At 43.4% G+C, this 22,866-nt stretch overlaps 1 protein-coding gene across 4 annotated transcripts in view; it reads left to right on the plus strand.

Annotated features, from left to right (window-relative positions):
• Window positions 1-22,866, plus strand: part of PTPRN (protein tyrosine phosphatase receptor type N) — a 152,934-nt gene that overhangs the window by 76,766 nt on the left and 53,302 nt on the right. For all 4 annotated transcript variants that reach the window (XM_033946754.1, XM_033946756.1, XM_033946757.1 and 1 more), the window contains 5 exons: window positions 3,005-3,039; window positions 3,862-4,229; window positions 4,785-4,871; window positions 12,976-13,055; window positions 18,760-18,824. In XM_033946754.1, coding sequence (XP_033802645.1) covers window positions 3,005-3,039; window positions 3,862-4,229; window positions 4,785-4,871; window positions 12,976-13,055; window positions 18,760-18,824 — 635 coding nt within the window. The remainder of the gene's footprint in view (window positions 1-3,004; window positions 3,040-3,861; window positions 4,230-4,784; window positions 4,872-12,975; window positions 13,056-18,759; window positions 18,825-22,866) is intronic.

The raw sequence follows: 22,866 nt of genomic DNA on the forward strand, positions 1-22,866 counted from the left end.
TTTTTATCAACATAACTAATATACTATTTTATCCTAAAGCAAAAAATAAATAAATAAATATAATTTTTTTTTCTACCTTTGTTGTCTGGTTTCTGCTTTCCACATCTTCTCATTGAATTCCTTCCATCCACTGTGTGTCTTCTCTCTGCGTCTTCCATTTGCTGTTACTGTGCCTCTCCCTTAACCCCCCCCCCCCAATTGGTCTAGCACCCATCTTCTTCCCTCCGCTCCCGCATAGTCTGGCATCTGTCTTCTTCCCACTCTGTCTTCCACATTTCCCTTGGGGGTCTGTTCCTCTCCACCCTCCTTCAATGTCTGTTCTATTCCTTTCCACCACCACCCTTCCCTCCCTCCTTTACCATCTGTTCCTTTCTACTACCCTTCAGCTCCTCTCGCGTGGCCTATCTACCTTCCTTCCTCTTATTTTCATGGCACGTTACAATGTAATTTGTGCAAGCCACTGGAGCCTGCGAGCTCGGTCCCTGTCCCATCCCCACAAACCATCTCGCTTCTGTGCTCCTATTTTCTCCATTTCTAATATCTCCCCTATGTATCTGTCATTGCCCCCCCTGTGTCCATATACCATCCCCATGGCATGTCCCCTTTATGTCTCTGTCCCTATGCCCCATGCACATAATTTCCCCTCTTTCTGTTACCTTCCTGTGTCCAGATTTCCCCTATCTTCCTCTTCCATACCAGTGTGTCTCTTCTTTTCAACCCCATCTAGCTTTTTTCCCTCTTTCTTCCCCCCCCCTGCTTCTAGCATCTGGCTCACCTGCCAGTCCTTCCCTTTCTTTCCTGCTGTGGGTTTTTCTTTCCGACTTCATCCCCTTGGCCCAGAATCCTTTTCCCTTTCACTCCCTCCTTCCAATTTGAGCCGGGAACACTAGCGATCGCACGGTCCCCGCAGCCACTACCTGCCTGCCCAATCGATCCTAGTGTTTAGCCAGCTCTCTCCCTTCTCCTCAAATTAGTTTATAGGTTTTCTTTTTCGGCGACTTGCACGCTTTCCCAAAGAGCCGCGCACGCGCGGCTGCTCAGTGTTCAATCTTCTGCTCTGCTGCAACTTCCTGTTTCCGGTTGCGTCAGAGCAGAAGATCGAAACTGAGCAGCAGCGGGTGCGCAGCTCTCTGATAGCGTGCGGGTCGCCGAAAAAGAAAATCTACAAACTAAGGTGAGGAGAAGGGAGAGAGCTGGCTAAACACTAGAATCGATTGGGCAGGCGGGTGTGAGCTGCGGGGACCGCGCGATTCTTCATGCCTCACTGCGGGGACAAGACCATTCACCGCCCCGCGGGCGGTGAATGGCCTTGTCCCCGTCGCCGCAGCGACTGCTAGTTTTCTTCCCCGTTTTCGGCGGGTGACCCGCGGCTAAAATGCGGTGGCCGCGGGTAAACCGCCACCATGTCATTCTCTAATTCAGAGCTCTCCAGTAAGCCAGTAATATCTAAACTGGCCTGCTGGTTTTGCAATGAAGGTAATTTTCCCAGTGGGCTACCCAAGGAAATATAATATGCTTTTGTTATTGGGGGCATAGATTCAGCAGGGATTTTCAAGACCTTTTTAAAGTATTTCTTTAATATCTCAATTGTTTGTAAAATATAAGATTGTGGAAAATTCAAAAACCTTAAATTCAAATGTCACTCATAATTTTCCAGTCTTTCCATTCTCTGGTGAATATTCAAATTATCCTTTACCAAAGCTGTTTGAACTTTCTTCACCCCTTCTATAGTGAAGTCCCCAATTTGTTTAGTATAAAGTTTGTACCACCTCTGAGAGTTGGAAAACACTCTGTCAATCTTTCCTCCATAACCGTAACAGCCTCCCATATCTCCTCCAAAGTTATTTTCTCCGGTCTTTTCTTCAATTTGGTGGAGCTCTTAATCCCAGCATCTGCAGTGTTGACCTCGGGAGCAATCCCCACGACCATCCTCCTACTGCTCCTTCACAGATTTCCCCGGCTGATTGTGCCACCTCTTGGGAAATAGAAGGAGGAAAAGATGTCCCAGGAACAAAGCTTCCGTCGGCAATCTCTCTGGTATCCGTGGGGCTTCCCATCGACTTCTCAGCTTCACTTCCAGGTTGAAGTGGAGTCTTGCAGTCCTCAGGGCTCAGTGTGGCTTCTGCCATGCTGTGGGCAAAATCTCCTGTCTGCTGCTCACCTCCTCCCCGTGGACTTTCAGGCTTAACCAGTAAGAGAAAGTTCTCCAGCGTCTGTTGTATCAACACCGGGGAGGGAGCCGGTTCGACTAGGAACAAACGCGGCTTTCCTTTCCTCTTCACCATGTTATTCTTTGACGGTGTCTGGCGCTAGTCAGAGCGTCCTCTCACTGAACCGCCTTTGCCGCCATCTTGCCTGCTCTATCCAATTCTCTGGTCACCCAGTCAAAGAAATTGATCAGATTTGTCTGACAAGATCTACCTCTAGTGAATCCTTGTTACCTCTGGTCCTGCAATCCACAGGATTCCAGAAACTTCACCATTCTCTGTTTTTAAAGTGTTTCTATTAATTTGTTTTTTTATTGTCTCATGTCGTCTATTTTACGCTGTTAATAAACCTGGGAGTTTGGAGTTCATCAACTGCACTTTGCCGGTATTTTGTTTTTGTCACACGTATAACTGCTGCTTTTCTGTGCACGCAGGGTGAGTGAAACTGCATGCACCAGTTATTAACTTCATGACATTACATTACATTTCAATTTGTATTCTGCCAAAGCCCTTAGAATAAGTATCAGCTACTGGAAACAAACCCAGTCAAACATAGCGTAATGACAAATGTTCATTCAGCTTATAAAATTCAAAGAAGATAGAAACTTCTTAAACAAAAATGTTTTTAAAAGCCTTCTGATCTAAGTAGAACAAGAAGATGATTCCAAATGCAAAAAAGCTGTATTCCATTGAGCAAGAAATGTGGTCTTTGGCCAGTTTGGGCGGTAATAAACTCCACGTCATAGTAGCCTACAGCCTGACATGAGGGGCTTTTTCTTTATTTTTCTCTTCCTCAGGGGTGCTGAAGTATGAAGACCTGATCCCAAGATTGGTGAGTACAGTCGGACGGAGAGATTTTCAGTGGCATGTCTTGGCATTGCAGCTGTTGAAATGTTTTAATAGGGAGCTTGAATGGGGGTGGGAGTGTCTCAGCACTGGCATAACAAAGCAAGATGTGTTGTGGGGCAGGAGTGAGGTACACTGGCAGAGCTGTGCTATTTAATTCTCAAACAGCAAGGCACTGCAGGACTATGAGGTGGGGGAGGGGTCAGTACTGAAATAGGAGGGGGTGCTACAGAACACGAGTAAGGTACAATGGCAGAAGTGTGTAAATTTTAGTTCTGGGACTAAAGGTGCAATAGCAGACCTGTTGGTTGGGATGAGCTACAGGACAACAGTGAGGTATATTTGCAAATCTGGGGGTAAGGGGGGTCACTCCTGAAGTGACACGGGGAGCTCCAGGATGACAGTGAGGTACACTGGCAGCTGTGTGAGGGAGGTTTAGTTGTGGAATGCAGTGGGAGCCTTAGCAGAGGGTGCTGCAGGACAGGAGGTAAGTATGAGCTGAGTTGGGGTGTCTCCATACTGGTAAAGGGGTGTTGCAGGGCTGGGGTGAGATGCAATGGCAGAGCTGTATATAAGGGTCTCACTATCGGCCTAATAGGTAGGGGCACAAAGCAGGAATGATGCACATTCAAGAGTTGTGGGCAGGGCAGGGGTGAGGTGGCTTGAGGGGTCTCATTACTGGACTAACAAGCAGAGACACAAAGTGGTAGTGGTGGTATTGGTAGAGCGGTGTGGAATAGCAGCGGGTACTGCAGGGCACAGACTTACCTCTCTGTTTGTACCTCTGTTCCACTCTTGACTCTGGCAGGTTTCAGAGGGCGAGATGCAGCATGGACCAGGAACTTTGCATCCACCCTCCAATTATCCAGTCACCGAGGGGGTGTTAGATACCATGGGAACACAGAGTACTGTGGGGCAGAGGATGCCAGCATGGCCAGCAGCCTTGGAAACTTCACCAGAGAGTGGTGAACAGAATGCCCAACTCCAGACCACTCCTTCTACTGCCGAGACATGGGGCAGAGTCGCTCCACAAACACTACAAGGGGTAACCGCCACAAGCATGCCTGTCTTCCTGCAGAAGAAACGCTACTCAGAGAGCAAGGAGCTGAATATGAAGCCAGGTCACCCTCACTCGCACACTGCAGAGGAGTACGGATACATAATCACAGAGGATAAGTGAGAATCTTAAACTGTATCTTAAGACAGAAGGGGGTAGAGAAGACTCAAATGAGAGGGAGGCAAGAGATCCCAGGTTAGGACAAGGAAGGAAGCCAAGTCTGGAGAGGTCTGAAGCAGGAGGAAACCTAGCTTGAACACGAGGGTTACCTAGAGGAGGAGGTTAAGCTTGTTACAGGAAAGCTGTTTGACTCATGAAAAGAACCAAGATTGGGGGTATACAATTCAAGCCCAGGGGGAGCATGCTGAGCTTGTAGGGTGAGGGATGGTATCTGTAGAGTTGGATGAGCTTGAATAACATGAATTAAGCCAATGAGGAGGGCTTGGGTTCGAAAAGTTGGGTGGAACATTTGAGGGGCAGAGAGGGACAAGTTCTGATACAGGGGCAAGATTCAGTTTAAAAAAAGGTCCATTTTGAGGCCCAGAAGCAAGACTAGGCTGAACTTGGATTGGATTTGAGTTTAACACATCTTTCTGATAGTAATTCAAAGCAAGTTACATTCCGCTCCTATCATGCTTGTTCTGGTACTAGATATCGAATTCTCTCTCTTTTAGACCTCTGAGCCTGGCATCTGGTGTTCAACTGCTGGAAGTCCTGGCTGAACGGATCCACCTTTCTACTGACAGTTTCATTAACATCAGGTGAGGATTATAGATGTATCCTGTCTCTGCATTACTTGGTCCTTTTGCACACTACATGCCTTCCAAGACTGCGAGGGGACCATTTTGAAACGTTCTAGGGAAAGGTATCTGCAGATTATCAAAGGGAATCTCTGTATGTAGTTCATTTGAAAACCGACTTGCATTTGCTGTAGAGTGGGGGAGGGGGAGGTATATAGCCTGTGCACTACTCCAGCTGTTGTATAGTTGTGTGATTTTCCTTTCTTGACTTAGACATGTAATTTCAGTCAAACTATTCTACCCAGCTAAATTACTGCTTGCATAGACAGCTTTGAAAATAGCTCTCTCCATGGTGCACTGCACTGTATCACACTGCCCTCAATCTTTGCCACACTGCTGTATATGGAAGAGGCTTACCAGACTGCCTTTCTGCACCAAGGAATCCTCAACACATTATATACCTTCACACAGGGAGTGACACCTTTCTTCACCATGTACTGCCCTCTTGTGTAGTGGCCAAGCTGAATGTGGTTGGGTGTGGCAGAGTCTTGAAGATAAATTGGCAAGCAGAGGGCAGCATTTGAAACTAACAATGATGAGATGAGCAAGGAAGCACAATATACTATGTGTAGAAGACCATCTCAAGAAGTTGAGAAGACCATCTCAGGAAAAGCAGACAAATGCTGGACAGGAAAGATGCAGAAACAATCAAGGGCTGCGAACTGGATCATCCGAGCAGATCCAGGCAGGATTGTCACCAGCAGAACCAGGTGCTGCCTACCAACCAGTCGGGGCTGTCTCCCATTTTACTGCAGACTGGAAGATCACAATGAACAGATTCACTGAGTAAGATATCCATTGGAGAATATATGGATTACCTGCGATGAGTACATCCTAAAGCTTTGGCAGTTGGTTTCTGAGGATGTGCACAGTACAAGTGTCTTATAAAATCAGGAGGATGGTTATTACCTAGTGGTTCTCGCATTTGCTTTTCCAGCAAGTACATTTCCTAGTCTAAGACAATGAAAACAGCTTTGGATTATCCCAGAATGGATTCTCCCTTCCCTTGGATCACCAGTTGAGGTGAAGGTGAAGCTTCGCAGTCCAAGAACAGGCTTCAGCATAGATATATAGAAGTTGAAACAACGTCGGTATTTAAACTGTGAACATCAGTGGGAAGGCCCATCACAAATGGCTCCATAAACACTTGACTCATAGTAACTTGATGCTAGGTTCCGTTTTAGGTGTAACCACCCAAGAAAAAGATCTAGGTGCCATCGTGGACAATGTACTGAAATCTTCTGCCCAGTGTGCGGTGGCAGCGGTGGCTAAGAAAGTAAAGAGGATGCTAGGAATTATTAGGAAATGGATAGAAAATAAGACAAAGAATAGAATAACGCCTCTGTATCACTCCATGGTACGACCTCACCTTGAGTATTGTGTGCAGTTCTGGTTGCTGTATCTCAAAAAATATCTAGCAGAATTAGAGAAGAAAAATTAATAAGATGATTATGGGGATGGAACTCCTCTCATATCGGGAAAGGCCCTTCAGCTTGGAAAAAAAGGTGACTGAAGTAAGTTATTATAGGAATCTACAAAATTCTGAGTGAAGTTGATTATTTTTTAAATTGATAAATTCTTCATTTCTTCCAATCAAATAAAAGAAAAGGATAAATCATTACAAGAACCATTGCTTCCTAGCCCTCATCTAGGGGATGTATGAAAGATTGTAGTGTCAAGAAAAACGAGAATATAATATCCACTTAATATCGCTTAATACACCTAAAACTCCTAATGTAAACCAAAATAAGACAGTTCTCACAACCTTTTAAGAAATTTTCCAAAAAATTAAATCCTTTCCTTTAAAGGTGATTAGACATTTACAAGGTTACTTAAGGAAAAAAGTTGCCCCTATTGCTATTTCATGAGACTTCAAAGCCAAAAAGGTTTTGGGGCTCATGTTCAAAAACTAAAGACGTCCAAAAAATGATATAAACCGGTACTGGACGTCCTAATCACTGGGACATCCAAATGCCAATTTCCAAAACCGTCTATCTGGATGTCTTGCAAGGCATCCAAAATTCAAAGGGGACATGTTGGAGGCATGTTATGGGCGGGCTTTGGATGAGCTTAGACTTGGACACCTTGTGACAATAATTAATTGAACCTTTCCCAAGACATCCTGAACAGAACTTAGCCTGGCCTACATTTCCTGCGCCTACCTTCCATATAGCCGTGATTCTACAAATGGCGCCAATGTATGATGAAATCGGTGGCCGCCAATAATGGTGCCATTCGTATAATCCAGCCCTAAGTTTCTACTTGAGACAAAAGAGTTAAGTGACTTGCCCAAGATATAAAGGAGCAACAGTGAGATTTGAATCTGTCTTCTATGGGTCTCAGCCTGCTGCCCAAAACACAAGGTAACTTCTTCTCTGAACTGGACTGGCAGGAGACGGCCCTGATTGTTAAATAGACAGGATGTCCTCTTCAGTTCCTGGCTCCTGCTGCTAATTACTCTACACCAGTTCCCAGTTCTTAGAATTCTGATCTCTGCCTGTAGCCAGCTTTTTGTGCATCTTTCCTTGCCTCTACTTTTGCCCTTGGTGACCATACTGGGGGAGGGGGGGTTCAGCGTGGACCTGGTTTTGTCCTTGCTTGTTGGCTTTATTCTGTGTGGCAAAATGGTAGAGACTATTATAAAGAACAAAATGACAGACCCTATACGTAAGCATGGTTAACGAGAGAATGCCAACATGGATTTAGTCAAGGGAAATCTTGCCTCACCAATCTACTGCATTTCTTTGAAGAGGTGAATGAATATGTGGATAAATGTGAACCAGTCGATATTGTGTATTTGGATTTTCAAAAGGCATTTGGCAAAGTACCTCATGAAAGACATCTGAGGAAATTAGAGAGTCAAGGGATAGGAGGTAATGTCTTATTATGGGTTAAGAACTGGTTGAAAGACAGAAAACAGAGAATGGGTTTAAATGGTCGATATTCTCAATGGAAAAGGGTAAATGGTGGGGTTCCCCAGTGGTCTTTGCTGGGACCGCTGCTTTTTCACATATTTATTAATGAAGAACAAAAAGGGGGAACTAGAAATCATGGCCAAAGATGAGGACCTAGACATCATAGCGATCACGGAAACTTGGTGGAATGAGGAAAACAAATGGGACATAGTACTGCCAGGGTACAAGCTCTACCGAAGAGACAGGACACATCAGAAAGGAGGAGGAGTAGCACTTTACATAAAGGAAACCATTCACTCAACCAGAATGGACGCAACAGGGACAAATGACCAGCTGGAATCAATATGGGTTAAAATACCAGGAAGAAAGGGAACCGAGATAAAGATGGGACTGTACTATCACCCACCTGGGCAAACAGAAGCAAAGGACGAAGAACTGAGAGCCGAGTAGTGGATGCCTGGAATGCGCTCCCGAGAGAGGTGGTGGAGAGTAAAACTGTGACTGAGTTCAAAGAAGCGTGGGATGAACACAGAGGATTTAGAATCAGAAAATAATATTAAATATTGAACTAAGGCCAGTTACTGGGCAGACTTGCATGGTCTGTGTCTGTGTATGGCCGTTTGGTGGAGGATGGGCTGGGGAGGGCTTCAATGGCTGGGAGGGTGTAGATGGGCTGGAGTAAGTCTTAACAGAGATTTTGGCAGTTGGAACCCAAGCACAGTACAGGGTAAAGCTTTGGATTCTTGCCCAGAAATAACTAAGAAGAAAAATAAAAAAATTTTTTTAATTGAATCAGGTTGGGCAGACTGGATGGACCATTCGGGTCTTTATCTGCCGTCATCTACTATGTTACTATGTTACTATGAGTTGAGGTGAAAAGGTAAAAACGCAAACACCATAGTTATGGGAGATTTCAACTATCTCGGGATAGACTGGAGCCATGGAGCTTCAAAATGTTTGAAGGAAACAGAGATTCTGGAGGCAGTACAGGACTGCTTCCTGGAGCAGCTTGTCAGGGAAACAACAAGAGGGACAGCTATTCTGGATTTAATCCTCAGCGGGCTGAAAGGACCTGCCCAAGAAGTGGAAATAGTGGGACCATTAGGCAATAGTGACCACAACATGATCAAATTCAAAGTGAAATTAGAAATGCCAAAGGGGAAGAGAACCATAACAACAACGTTTAACTTCAAGAAAGGGAATTATGAAGCCATGAAACGAATGGTAAGGAGAAAACTCAAGAACTGCTCCAGGAAAACACGGTCTGTGGAGCAAGCCTGGACCACATTCAAGGACACGGTAAACAAAGCGCAAAACCTGTATATACCTAGATTTAGAAAAGGGGACAAAAAGAATCAAACAAAAGACCCAGCATGGATATCCAATGAAGTTAGGAGGTTCTTTTTTACCCAGAGGGTGGTGGACACATGGAACGCGCTTCCGGAGGTTGTGATAGCCCAGAGCATATTGCAGGGTTTCAAGGAAGGTTTAGACAAGTTCCTAAAAGAAAAGGGGATTGAGGGTTACAGATAAAAAAGAAGAGGTAGGTTACAGAAACGGACAGGAACCACATTACAGGTCATGGACCTGACGGGCCGCCGCGAGAGCGGACCGCTGGGCGCGATGGACCAATGGTCTGACCCAGTGGTGGCAACTTCTTATGTTCTTATGTTCTTATGTGATAGCTGACAAGAAAAAATCATTCAGGAATTGGAAAAAGGATAAAACCGAGGAAAATTGGAAAGAGCACAGGAAGCATCAAAAAGAATGTCACCGCGTGGTAAGAACAGCAAAAAAAGAGTATGAAGAGAGACTTGCCAAGGAGGCATGGAATTTTAAACCATTCTTTCGATATGTGAAAGGGAAACAACCGGCGAGGGACCCCTGGATGAGGGAGACATAAAGGGAGTGGTAAAGGAGGAAACGGAGGTGGCAGACAGATTAAACACGTTCTTCTCGTCAGTCTTCATAAAAAAGGACACTTCCAATATGCCGGAACCGGAAAAATTCTTCAAGGGGGATCAAGGGGAAAAGTTATCGTCAGTGGAGGTAAGCCTCGGAGACGTACTCAAACAGATAGATAGATTAAAATCTGACAAGTCTCCTGGCCCAGACGGAATCCACCCGAGAACACTGAAAGAGCTCAGAGATGAAATAGCGGAGTTCCTACAACAGATATGCAACCTATCCTTGCAAACAGGGGTAGTCCCGGAGGACTGGAGGATAGCGAATGTCACACCCATCTTCAAAAAAGGATCCAGAGGCGACCCGGGGAACTACAGAACGGTGAGCTTAACCTCAGTGCCAGGGAAGATGGCTGAATCACTAATCAAGGACAGTATCAGTGAGCATATAGAAAGAAATAATCTGATGAGAACCAGCCAGCATGGTTTCTGTAAAGGAAGATCATGCCAAACAAACCTACTGCACTTCTTTGAGGGGATAAACAAACAATTGGACAAAGGTGACCCCACAGACATCATATATCTGGACTTCCAAAAAGCCTTCAACAAGGTACCCCACGAGCGCCTACTAAGGAAACTGTGGAACTACGGGGTGGAAGGGGACGTGCACAGATGGATCAGAAATTGGCTGGCGGACAGGAAGCAGAGGGTAGGAGTAAAGGGACACTACTCTGACTGAAAAGGAGTCACGAGTGGCGTCCCACAGGGGTCAGTGCTGGGACCGCTGCTGTTCAATATATTTATTAATGACCTGGAAACAGGGGCGAAGTGCGAAGTTATAAAATTCGCGGATGATATGAAACTCTCCAGTAGGGTTAGAACTGTTGAGGAATGTAAAGAACTGCAAAGGGCTGAGTGATTGGGCAAATAGATGGCAGATGAGCTTCAATGTAGAGAAATGTAAGGTCTTGCACATAGGGAAAGGAAACCTGATGTACAACTACACGATGGGGGGGAAGGCATTGGGGGAAGGCAACCTTGAAAAGGACTTGGGGGTCGTGGTGGATAAAACAATGAAGCCGGCGGCACAATGCGCAGCAGCCTCCAAGAAGGCGAACAGAATGTTGGGCATTATCAAAAAAGGTATCACTACCAGAACCAAAGAAGTTATCCTGCCGCTGTATCGGGCGATGGTGCGCCCGCACCTGGAGTACTGCACTCAATACTGGTCGCCGTATCTCAAGAAAGATATGGCGATACTCGAGAGGGTACAAAGAAGGGCAACAAAAATGATAAAAGGCATGGAAAACCTTTCATATGCGGAGAGGCTGGGGCTTTTTTCCTTGGAAAAGCGGAGACTTAGAGGGGACATGATAGAAACTTACAAGATCATGAAGGGTATAGACAAGGTAGAGAGGGACAGATTCTTCAGACTTGCAGGGGTAACAATATCAAGAGGGCACTCGAGGAAATTGAAGGGAGACAGATTCAGAACAAATGCTAGAAAGTTCTTCTTCACTCAGAGGGTGATGGACACCTGGAACGTGCTTCCAGAGGAGGTGGTAGAGCAGAGTACGATTTTGGGGTTCAAAAAGGGATTGGACGAATTCCTGAAGGAAAGGGGAATTGAGGGGTATGGTTAAAGGGATACTATACAGGGCAAAATGTTGTATGTATAAGATCACTAACAAGTCTTTGACCTGGAGGGCCGCCGCGGGAGCAGGCTGCTGGGCACGATTGACCTATGGTCTGACTCAGCAGAGGCGATTCTTATATTCTTATATTCTTATCTAGAGATGGGAATAACTAGTGAGAGAATTAAATTTGCTGATGACACAAAGTTAAATCATAAGAGGATAGTGAAAAATTGCAAGAGGACCTTGTGAGAGTGGAAGACTGGGTGTCAAAAGGAATAAATAAATCATTTTTGTTTGTTTTATAAAGTATTTTGTTGACTATCCCCTAGTCTTCACTCAGTCATACCCATTCTGTACCACTCAGCATTTTGTAGACCTACAACTACTACTATTATTTTTAGAGTGCTACCAGACATATGCCACGGTATACAGAGTCACAATCTAATCAATCTAGACTGATGATCAGGATGCCAGGGTCAGGGTTACAATTAGTGAGGATGGTTAAACTGCTGGCTTGGGTGGTAAGCAGAGGACATTGTTGAAGGCTCTGAAAAAGGTGCGCTTTCTGCCTACTTTTGAACAAGGGAAGGGACATGGCACAGACAAGATCTCCATCATATCCCCTCTCAGCCGTCTCTTTTCCAAGCTGAAGAGCCACCACCTCTTTAATCTTTCCTCATTTGAGAGGAGTTCCAACCCCTTTATCATTTGTGGCGCCCTTCTTTGAACCATTTCTAATTCCGCTATATCTTTTTTGAGATAAGGTGACCGGAACTAAAGGTCACATCCTGGAGCAATACAGAGGCATTACATATGCTTGGTCTTATTCACCATCTCTTTCCTAATAATTCCTGTTCTGATTGCAACATATGAGGAAAAGGATGACCTAAGTCTAAATCTCCAACTTGCTGTAGGATCCTGTACAGATGAGAAAATCAGTGAAGGACTTGTTGAAAACCATTTCCATATGACGTAAATGTGTGGTTCAGTGAAGTAATCCCACTCCAATACATAGTAGAGCACTCAGGAATCATTGCTTCTCTGCACAGAAAATGTTTCATCTTACTTCAACTGACTTCCTCTATACAGGAAACTTCACCACACTGCATTGCCGTTCTCAGTGTACCCCACATTGTAAACATGGCTGTCATCTCCCTGCATGACACTGCATTGTCCTTTTACACAGAAGATGTCACCACACTGCTTTCCTGCATATGACTAGTTCTAACTCATTCTGTGCTGCAGTGTTCCTCTGCTGTGACACTGGGAGGTAGCATTGCTCCCAGAAATGTCAGATGTGTTCGAGATGGCAAGACTGGCTGTGTGTTGCACGGAAGTGCTTGTAGTCAAGCCTAGAATCCATGATAGGCAATTAATCACATTTTTATCAAACTTGAAACTTGATGGCAGTGCATTGTCTTTGGGTGAATGATAGTAGGAATACAGGACTTGAAGTTCTCACAAGTATGTCTGAGTGCAATGGTGTTGGCTGATGAGTCTCCTGAGTGCAATACTATGTACTGCTGGATCACTCTATGAATGCGTTATAGCTGTAGGCACTGCATACTCTGAACCTTACATCTGTCTGTCTGTTTGTGTGTCCATACAGCATTGTTGGATCTGCACTGACCTTCCGGATCCGACCGAACAACCAGAACCTGTCCCTGACAGATGTGACCAATCAGGCAGGTGTGTGTGGGTGAGGTGAAGGATGTTCAATGCTGTGACTAGAAACATGCTCTCCCTAAGCAAACTGTTTCATTATTTTTCAAAGTTATTTCAGCATTTATTTTGGGGGTATGACAGGGAGGCATATTGGTGGGGGTTCTCTGTGAAATAAAACACTAATGAGGGGAAAACCTCAAAAGAGCTGTAATATTTTTCAGAAAACATGGCTATTGTGACCGATAGCTTTGTGGGAATGAATGAAATTATGAGCACCTGTGTCGTTCCCATTCCCATCATAACAACACGTGATGTATGAAAACCAGACGCTGTAGTGAAAGAGGGAAAGCACTAGGCCCGCTTCTCCCACTGATGCCTCTTATGGTGTTGGATAAGTAATATGCCCTTCCCTTCATTTAGCTACAACTTGGTACGGGCTCCAGGTCCAAGAAAATAGCTAATGAGCCTCAAATGTCTGTTGCTTTGAGCTTGTTTTTGGAGAGTTGAGTAGTTAAACACTTGTACATTTTTCACATTCTGCTACAGTTCAGAATGCATTAAAATATGAGGCCATTTCACTAATCTTCACAACACAATCTACACTTTCAATATGAAAGAACAATTATAGAAATATTAATAAAGTAATTAAGAATGTGTAACCAAAATGTCTTGATATGGTAAGTCTTCACATCCATTGGCTCAATATTCGGTGGAGGTCCCTTTGCAGAACCAACAACCATGAGTGATTTAGGATACACATCTTCCAACTTTGGGCAAGACGCTGCTTTATTTGCCGCTTCTTCTGGGTAAATCATTTCAAGGTCTCTCACATTTGCTGGGGATCACCTGTGACTTTCTTTACCTTTTCTCTTTATTAACATTTCTATACCGCTTAAATGAATATAGATATTCAATTCAAAGTGGTTTACAATGAATTGTCAAAGTTACAATTACCTTAGGAGTGTACAGATACCATGAACAAATATAGTAACAGTAACTTTTAGGCACTAACATACCTTGATTAATATACCCACATTCCCAACCCCAATCATTTCACATCTGCTTGTATAGACATGTCAGCAAAAGTATTCAGTGAATGGTAGTATCTTCAGCTTTCTTTTGAATTGTTTGGCATCATTTCCACCCGTAATTCCTTAGGTAGGGCATTCCAGCACACGAGTCACTATTGAGAACAACTGCAACTTCAAAATGTTCAAGCAAAATGGTGAAGCAAGACTTCCCTTGGCTGAACCGATGCTGATTCTGACCCATTAAACCATATTTGTCTACGTGTTCTGTAATTTACATACTGGCAAGCCTGACTTCAGTGCCGGGCAAAATGGTGGAAACAATTATAAAAAATAAAATTGTGGACCACGTGGACAAACATGATTTAATGAGACAGGTTCAGCCGAGGGAGATCTTGCCTCTCCAATTTGCTTGACTTCTTTGAAGGTGTGAATAAATGTGGATAAAGGTAAGTTGATTGATGTAGTTTATCTAGATTTTCAGAAAGCTTTTGACAAAGTTCCTCATGAGAGGCTCCTGAGAAAGTTAAAGAGTCATGGAATAGGTGGCAAAGTTTAGTTGTGGATTAGGAATTGGTTATCGAATAGAAAACAGAGGGTAGGGTTAAATAGTCATTTCTCTCAATGGAGGAGGGTAAACAGTGGAGTGCTGCAGGGATATGTACTGAAACTACCGCAAAAACTTGCCAGCCTGTCAATTAGAACTGGACAGATACCGGACAACTGGAAGATAGCGAATGTCATGCCAATTTTCAGAAAAGGATCAAGAGGAGAACCGGGCAACTACAGACCTGTGAGTCTTACATCTGTCCCTGGAAAGATGGTTGAAGCACCGATTAAAGATAGCATAGTCCGGCACTTGGATACACACGACCTGATGAGAGCTAGTCAACATGGTTTCAGGAAAGGGAAATCATGTTTAACAAATTTATTTCAATTTTTTGAGACTGTGAACAAACAAATTGATAGTGGAGAACCAGTGGACATAATATACTTGGACTTCCAGAAAGCGTTCAACAAGGTTCCACATGAAAGACTTCTCAGGAAGCTACAAAGCCATGGAATAGAGGGGGATATACAAAGATGGATAGGCAAATGGCTGGAGAACAGAAAGCAGAGAGTGGGCATAAATGGGAAATTCTCAGACTGGGAGAAAGTGACTAGCGGTGTGCCCCAAGGCTCATCAATGACCTAGAGCAGGGGTCTGCAACCTTTAAGACATAAAGAGCCACTTGGACCCGTTTTCGAAAAGAAAAAAAAACTTGGAGCCGCAAAACCATTATAAAACAAATCTAACACTGCATATATTGTTTCTTATCTTAATGCTATATACAGGATCATGCAGTTAGCTCATAGGCTCCCTGCGCTAAAAAACGATATTGCGGTTTAGTAAAAGGGAGCCATAGTGCAAAATATAGACAGCAGATATAAATTCTCAAAACAGACACATTTTGATCACTAAATTGAAAATAAAATCATTTTTCCTACCTTTGCTGTTTGGTGATTTCATGAGTCTCTGGTTGCACTTTCTTCTTCTGACTGTGCATCCAATCTTTCTTCCTTTCTTTCAGTCTCCTGTATGTTTCCTCTCCTCCAGACCTCATTCTCTCCCCCAACTTTTTCTTTCTGTCTCCCTGTTCCCCCTTCTTTCTGTCTCTGTCTGCCCCCTTTCTTTCTTTCTCCGTGCCCTCCCCCAAGCCACTCGGTTTGCTGCCACCGCCATCGGGGAATAGCCCCCAAGCCACCGCCGTCCCAAGCTTTCCCTGCAGAAGCGTCGCTCTGACCAGCATTCCGCTCCCTGACGTCAATTCTGACGTAGGAGAGGAAGTTCCGGGCCAACAAGGCATTTCTCCTCATTCCATCCAACCTGAGCCCCATCTCTCCTTGATCCAGCATTTCCCTTCTGTGTTTGTCAGAATTACCATTCCACCTATTTTCCAGCATCACCCTTCTTTGTGTCCATCTCACTATATCTTCCTTTCTTTCAGCCTCCTGTATGTTTCCTCTCCTCCAGACCTCATTCTCTCCCCCAACTTTTTCTTTCTGTCTCCCTGTTCCCCCTGGCCCACGGGACTCCCACGGGGATGCCCCCCTGACCCACGGGACTCCCACGGGGACGCCCCCTGGCCCACGGGACTCCCACGGGGATGAAAACAGCCTACCTAAATTCTGGCGATGCAGGCATGCAGCTTACAAGTCCGGCGTCGCGGCGGGAAATAGCCATGCTGAGCAGTGAGCTCAGCACGTACACAGATGAAAGCCTTGCTTGCTGATTGGTCCGGCGGCACGGCAGGGCGGGGCCGCCGGACCAATCAGCAAGCAAGGCTTTCATCTGTGTACGTGCTGAGCTCACTGCTCAGCATGGCTATTTCCTGCCGCGACGCCGGACTTGTAAGCTGCATGCCTGCGTGACACACTACCGGAGCCGCGGCAAAGGTGGAAAAGAGCCGCATGCGGCTCTGGAGCCGCGGGTTGCCGACCCCCGACCTAGAGGAAGGAACGTCCAGTGAGATCATCAAATTTGCAGACGACACAAAGCTGTGCTGGGCAATCAGATCACAGAAGGATAGCGAGGAACTCCAGAGTGACTTGTGTCAGTTAGAGAAATGGGCAGAGAAATGGCAGATGAAGTTTAATGTGGAAAAGTGCAAAGTAATACATTTAGGCAGAAAGAACAAGGAACACAAGTATAGAATGTCAGGAGCAACTCTGGGTAAGAGCGAACAAGAAAAGGACCTGGGCGTAGTGTTAGATAGGACCCGGAAACCGTCGGCACAATGTGCGGCAGCGGCTAAGAAAGCAAACAGAATGTTAGGCATGATAAAGAAGGGAATCACGAGTAGATCGGAGAGGGTCATAATGCCGCTTTATAGAGCAATGGTCAGACCACACATCCTAAAGAAGGATATAAAACTGCTGGAGAGAGTGCAGAGACGAGCAACGAAGCTAGTAAAAGGTATGGAGAAACTGGAATACGAGGAACGGCATTATAACTTCAGGCTTTCGGCTGACAAAACTTCTATTGATACAACCCAATATCTGCCTTGCCTTAGATAAAGCCTTCTCCACTTGATTGGCAGTTTTCATGTCTGCACTGATGATTACTCCTAAAACTCGTTCTGCTGAAGTCCTAGTTAAAGTTTTTCCTTTCAAGAAGTATGTCCTGCATGGATTTCTGCTTCCGAGGTGCATGACCTTACATTTCTTAGCATTGAAGCCTAGCTACCAGGTTGAGGACCAACTTTCCAATGTAAGCAGGTCCTGCGCCATATAATTCTGTAAACTGCATTCACTTACTATATTACATAGTGGATCTTAGGAAATTGGAAGACTGGGCGTTCAAGTGGCAGATGAAATTTAATGTGGACAAATGCAAAGTGATGCATATTGGGAAAAATAACCCAAATCACAGTTACCGGATGCTAGTGTCCACCTTGGGGGTTAGCGCCCAAGAAAAGGATCAGCAATAGCAGTCCAAATGATCACTAAAAATTGGAAATGTCATGACAGACTTAATTACTCATTCTGGTGGGCGATTGTGTGTAATACATATAAGTATGAAAGAATAAACGCAGAATGCTTAGGTTTTAGTAATGTATTTAATAAAATATGAAGCCCATTGACTGCATTTGTTAACAAACAATAAGAATAATACAATGATTGTTTTTCTTTTGTAGATCTCCTTACACATCCAGGGTGGGATATTTTGAGGAATTAAACTATATAAGTATAATATTGGTAATAATTAATATGAGTTAACATGTTATAATAAGAGAAAGAGGGGGAAAATGATTATTTCTTTTTTAATTGTATGTTAAGGTGCATTTTATTCAAACTTTTAATGTTATATTATCTGTAATGCACTGCCAATGTTTGGAAATTCAATAAAGATCTATAAAAAAAAAGATTGAAGTCTACGAAATCCTGAGTACAAGTGGATCGATTTTTCAATCTCAAAAATTACAGAGACTAGGGGACACTCGTTGAAGTTACAGGGAAATACTTTTAAAACCAATAGGAGGAAGTATTTTTTCACTCAGAGAATAGTTAAGCTCTGGAACGCATTGCCAGAGGTTGTGGTAAGAGCGGATAGCGTAGCTGGTTTTAAGAAAGGTTTGGACAAATTCCTGGAGGAAAAGTCCATAGTCTGTTATTGAGAAAACAGGGGGAAGCCACTGCTTGACCTGGATCATTAGCATGGAATGTTGCTACTCCTTGGGTTTTGGCTAGGTACTAGAGAGCTGGATTGACCACCATGATAACGGGCTATTGGGCTTGATGGACCATTGGTCTGACCCAGTAAGTCTATTCTTATGTTCTTATGTAAATTACAGATCAGTAAGTTTGACTTCAGTTCCAGGCAAGATAGTGGAAATTATTGTAAAGAATAAAATTACGGAAGTTTTAAGCTAAATCCAAAATCTATCAAAGTGACACTAATAGGATTTCAAGTCAGGTTACTTGTTTTCCCATCACTGAGCCAGTCAAGTCAGAATCTCTCCGGTTATTGCCCACTGAACAACATCTTTGGAGTCAGAAATGTCACAGCTTGGGCTCTTGGGGTAAGAGATGTCCAGTGTTATGTTGTCTGCTCAGGTTGGTTGGGTACCCCTGCTTCTTGCTCAGTGTATGGGTGTCTTGCACTGTGCTGTCGCTAAATATGTTTTCACTAAAAAATAGGTCTTTTTTTCTATCTACAGCGGCAGTGAAAGCTGATCTGGAAACTGAGACGGGACTAAAAATCATACAAACTGGAGTCGGACAGGTAAAAACCTGGAAGGATTTTGTCATTGTCCTCACCCAGGGTGTGCTATGAGTGAAATAACATGCATCAAGTATGTTATTTTACTCTTTAACCGGGTTATTAGTAACTAGATCTCATTGTCTAAAATGGGGCCTGGGCTAAAATAGTATGAGTTAGTGATCAGGTAACATTGATAGCTAAACCCTTAAGACCCTAATGGGTTGATATTCAAAAGGGTTTAAACCTTGCTGAGCAACTCAACATCCAGTCAGTGCTGTTGAATATGGCCATTAAACAATCATCCCCTACTTGGCCCAGCCTATTACCCACATGGAAAAGGTCCTCGAGGGTCCTGTGTTCTTAATTCAGTCCGTTCTGTTGAATATGGCCATTAACCAACCATCCCCTACCCAGCTAGGGCAGGGGGAGGACAGCGGACAGTGTGTTAGCTTAGTCAGTGGAGATTTTCAGTGCACTAACCAGTTAAATAATTGCACAAATTTAGGACAGCAAACCAGCTGGTTAACCAAGCACCAGTCTGAATATCAGCCAGTCATGGGGGAAGCCGTTCATGCCCAGGGTTAGTTCAGTCTGCGGCTGACCCTAGATACACATTTCATCTATATTCGATATGCTGCAAATAACAATAGTAAGTAAGCAATTTACAGAAGGTTGGTAGATGCGTGAAAGAGTCTCCTGGAATTCAAGAAAGCCTTGGATGGTCCCCTGGGATCTCTCAGAGAGAGGAAGAGATAAGGGTTACTGCGGATGGGCCATTTGGCCTTTCTCTGCCGTCATGTTTCTGTTTCTAAAATTCAAAATAAGGGAAAGAGGGGGAAAACGAGGAAACTCTAGATCAGTGATTCCCAACCCTGACCTGGGGGACCACCAGCCAGTCAGGTTTTCAGGATATCCCGAATGAATATGCAAATATACCACCAATGGGGCTTCTCAAAAACTTTAAATAGCTTATACTTCTAAAATATAATTAATACAAAAAGCTAGATAAATACATTCACCATAGACTCTATAGCACAGGTGTCAAAGTCGGTCCTCGAAGGCCAGAATCCAGTCGGGTTTTCAGGATTTCCCCAATGAATATGCATGAGATCTATGTGCATGCACTGCTTTCAATGCATATTCATTGGGGAAATCCTGAAAACCCGACTGGATTACGGCCCTCGAGGAGGGACTTTGACACCCCTGCTCTATAGAATAATTTCACTTCACTACTTTATCTACCAATTCATAAATAATTCACACATAATACATTCAATAATTTCATTTACACATCCAGAGCCATTTCAGTCCCAATCATAGTCATTTCTCTTAAAAGCAGCAACCAAATCTTATCGATAACTACAGCCATATAGCAAAGTTCATAAATCACTCCATTTGCATACGTGTACTTGATCTTTTAACAATAAATGATGTCCATTTCTCATACACATAGCTTGACACGATTTTGTGTTTCGCCCACCGGCATCTTCAGGAGCATGTACTGGTCACGGTTCCACTCGCATTCAATAAACTATAATACCCAATATCATACCTTAAACTATCCCATTCTCATAAAAAGCACTAATATACTATCAAAAATACTCAAATTTCACATTACCTTATCGATTTATAATACTAATACATATCATGCAGCTCATACGGTTGGAGAGTCCAAAATAGGATCCCATTCTCCACTCTGATTCAGAAGGAAGTGACGTAACCAATACCACTTCCTATTTCCCTTTTATACACCCCTGTAATTGGTTCACAATAAATGCCATTCAACCTCCTTATTCAATCCCCTAGGTTCAACTGTGCCCCATGTGTAAATCATCCGTTGTAACTGAAGTATTGTTGAGAAAGGAACATTTCCACCTTTAGTTATATGAACTTGCATTGACACAACAAACCTCACTTCACAGATTTTATGTTTTTAAGAGAAATTACTTTGATAGGGCTGAAATGGCTCTGGATGTGTAAATGAAATTGTTGAATGTATTATGTGTGAATTATTTATGAATTGGTAAATAAAGTATTGAAGTGAAATTATTATATAGAGTCTATGGTGAATGTATTTATCTAACTTTTTGTATTAATTATATAATGAATATGCATGAGAGAGATTTGCATACCTGTCACTTCCATTATATGCAAATCTCTCTCATGCATATTCATGAAGCAATTGTAAGGCTGTGTTTTATACAGTTTGTAATTGATGTAATTGGTACAGAGATGTACTAGAAGATGGAAAGAAGGGAATGAACAGAGTGGAGTTGCCTTAAAGTAACAAAAATGATTTCTGAGCCAACATGGAGATATGAGGAGAAAAAGATAATCGACTATCGGGATTTTAACAAAGTTTACAAGTGCTATTTGTTTACCCAGGATGGTAGGAAGAAATGGTATGGGAAATTAGATGAGGCATGAGTTAAAAAAGAATAGCCATGGTCTTAGAAGCATTCTCCTATAGCCAGTTTGCGATTTTGTCCAGTAATGTGAGGTATCTCTGTGATAACTGAAGTAGAAACAATTAGTTGAATCTCATCTGCATAAAAACAAGCGAACACAACACATTGAATGAAGACAGGCAATCAAAAACCCTTTCAGTAGGAAAGAAAGCTCTAGGATAAGGAGGCAGAGGAAGACGGTGAAAAGGGATAGACCAGTGGTCTTCAATGCAAGGCCCCAGGAGCCAATGGTGGCCCCCAATACTCGCTGCTTCTCTATGCAAGCGTAGGTCAGAAAGGGGAAAGTGGCTGGAAGGACATTTCTCAAGAGAAGAAGAGAGCGCATTTGGAAACCCCCCACCCCCAATAAAAGTTTGAAGGCAGGCTGGAAGCAATGGACACCCATGGGAAGATATTTGGTGGCCAGCATAAGAATTAGTGAAGACCACTGGGATAGACTCAAGACTAACCTAAGGAAATAGTTCTTCACAAAAGGGTGGTGGATATGAGGAAGAGATGAGGGCTGAATCTGAATTGAAGCAGCCGAATCGCTCATTCGCAGCAGACAAGTTTTTCTCAATAGTTGATTAATAATGCCAGTGATACCTATATGGTGATTCTTTCGTATAAGAGGGAGAGTAGACCATATTAAATGCCACCTGTCTTGTTTGACCTTTATTACACAGAGCTTATATTAATGTGACTGATGTACCGTTACTGTTTTCTTGTGTGACTGAGGGTCTCATAGAGTTTCTATAGTTGGTCTTGTTTTCTGTTTTATTTAGTTGTTTTTACATGTGGCAAACTAAGCAGTATATCAAGATTAATAGATGGTAATTGAATTTTAGTCCTTTATGGTGTACTCATATGCAGCTTAAATGAATTTGCCTGTAAAGGTCTTTGTTCGTAAGTTTGAGTTCAGGAATCACTGAATATATCAGACAAGGTCCTTGATTCATAGTTTCTTTTTTGAAGTGTTTCTAAATTCAAGAAAGGAAGGGACAAGCATAGAGGATTGTTAAGGGAGAGGAAGGGATTGTAGAGCTTAGTGGTTGGTGTGGATGGGCAAATTGGATAGGTTGAGGTGGTCTTTAAGAAAATGATTATGGGGAAAAGTTAGAGGTTAGGACAGAAGAGATAGCTGAGGGACAGAAGAGAGAAGTATATAAAATACTGAGTGGGAGTATCCTGGACCTCTCTTCTGCCCGTGGTCGTTGCTTTACTGCTACCTGGGAACCCTTCTGGAACACTATGACTCCTGTGGCCAAGAGTCAGATTTTGAATTGTTGATTGGGTGGTTCTCCATATTAGTGCTTCCCCTTTGTTTTACTGTTTTTAGTACATTGTTTGGTTCTTTGTTATTTAAGTAGTGGACTCCGGACAGGGGTGGAGGTGGCTGGGTGTTTGTATATTTAAAAATTATTTGAACTCTGTTTAACAGAAGGATTGGTTGATTTGTATATCTATCTTGGCTCAATAAAAATCATTTAAACATAAAATACTGAGTGGGGTAGACAGAGTCAATTCAAATTGATAGTTTACCAGGGGACATGCTATGAAGTTTCTAATCAATATACTTACAACAAATAGGAGAAAATATGTCATCATGCAATACA

The sequence above is a fragment of the Geotrypetes seraphini genome, chromosome 5 (genome assembly GCF_902459505.1).
Source record: "Geotrypetes seraphini chromosome 5, aGeoSer1.1, whole genome shotgun sequence".
In the NCBI taxonomy this organism is placed as follows: domain Eukaryota; kingdom Metazoa; phylum Chordata; class Amphibia; order Gymnophiona; family Dermophiidae; genus Geotrypetes; species Geotrypetes seraphini.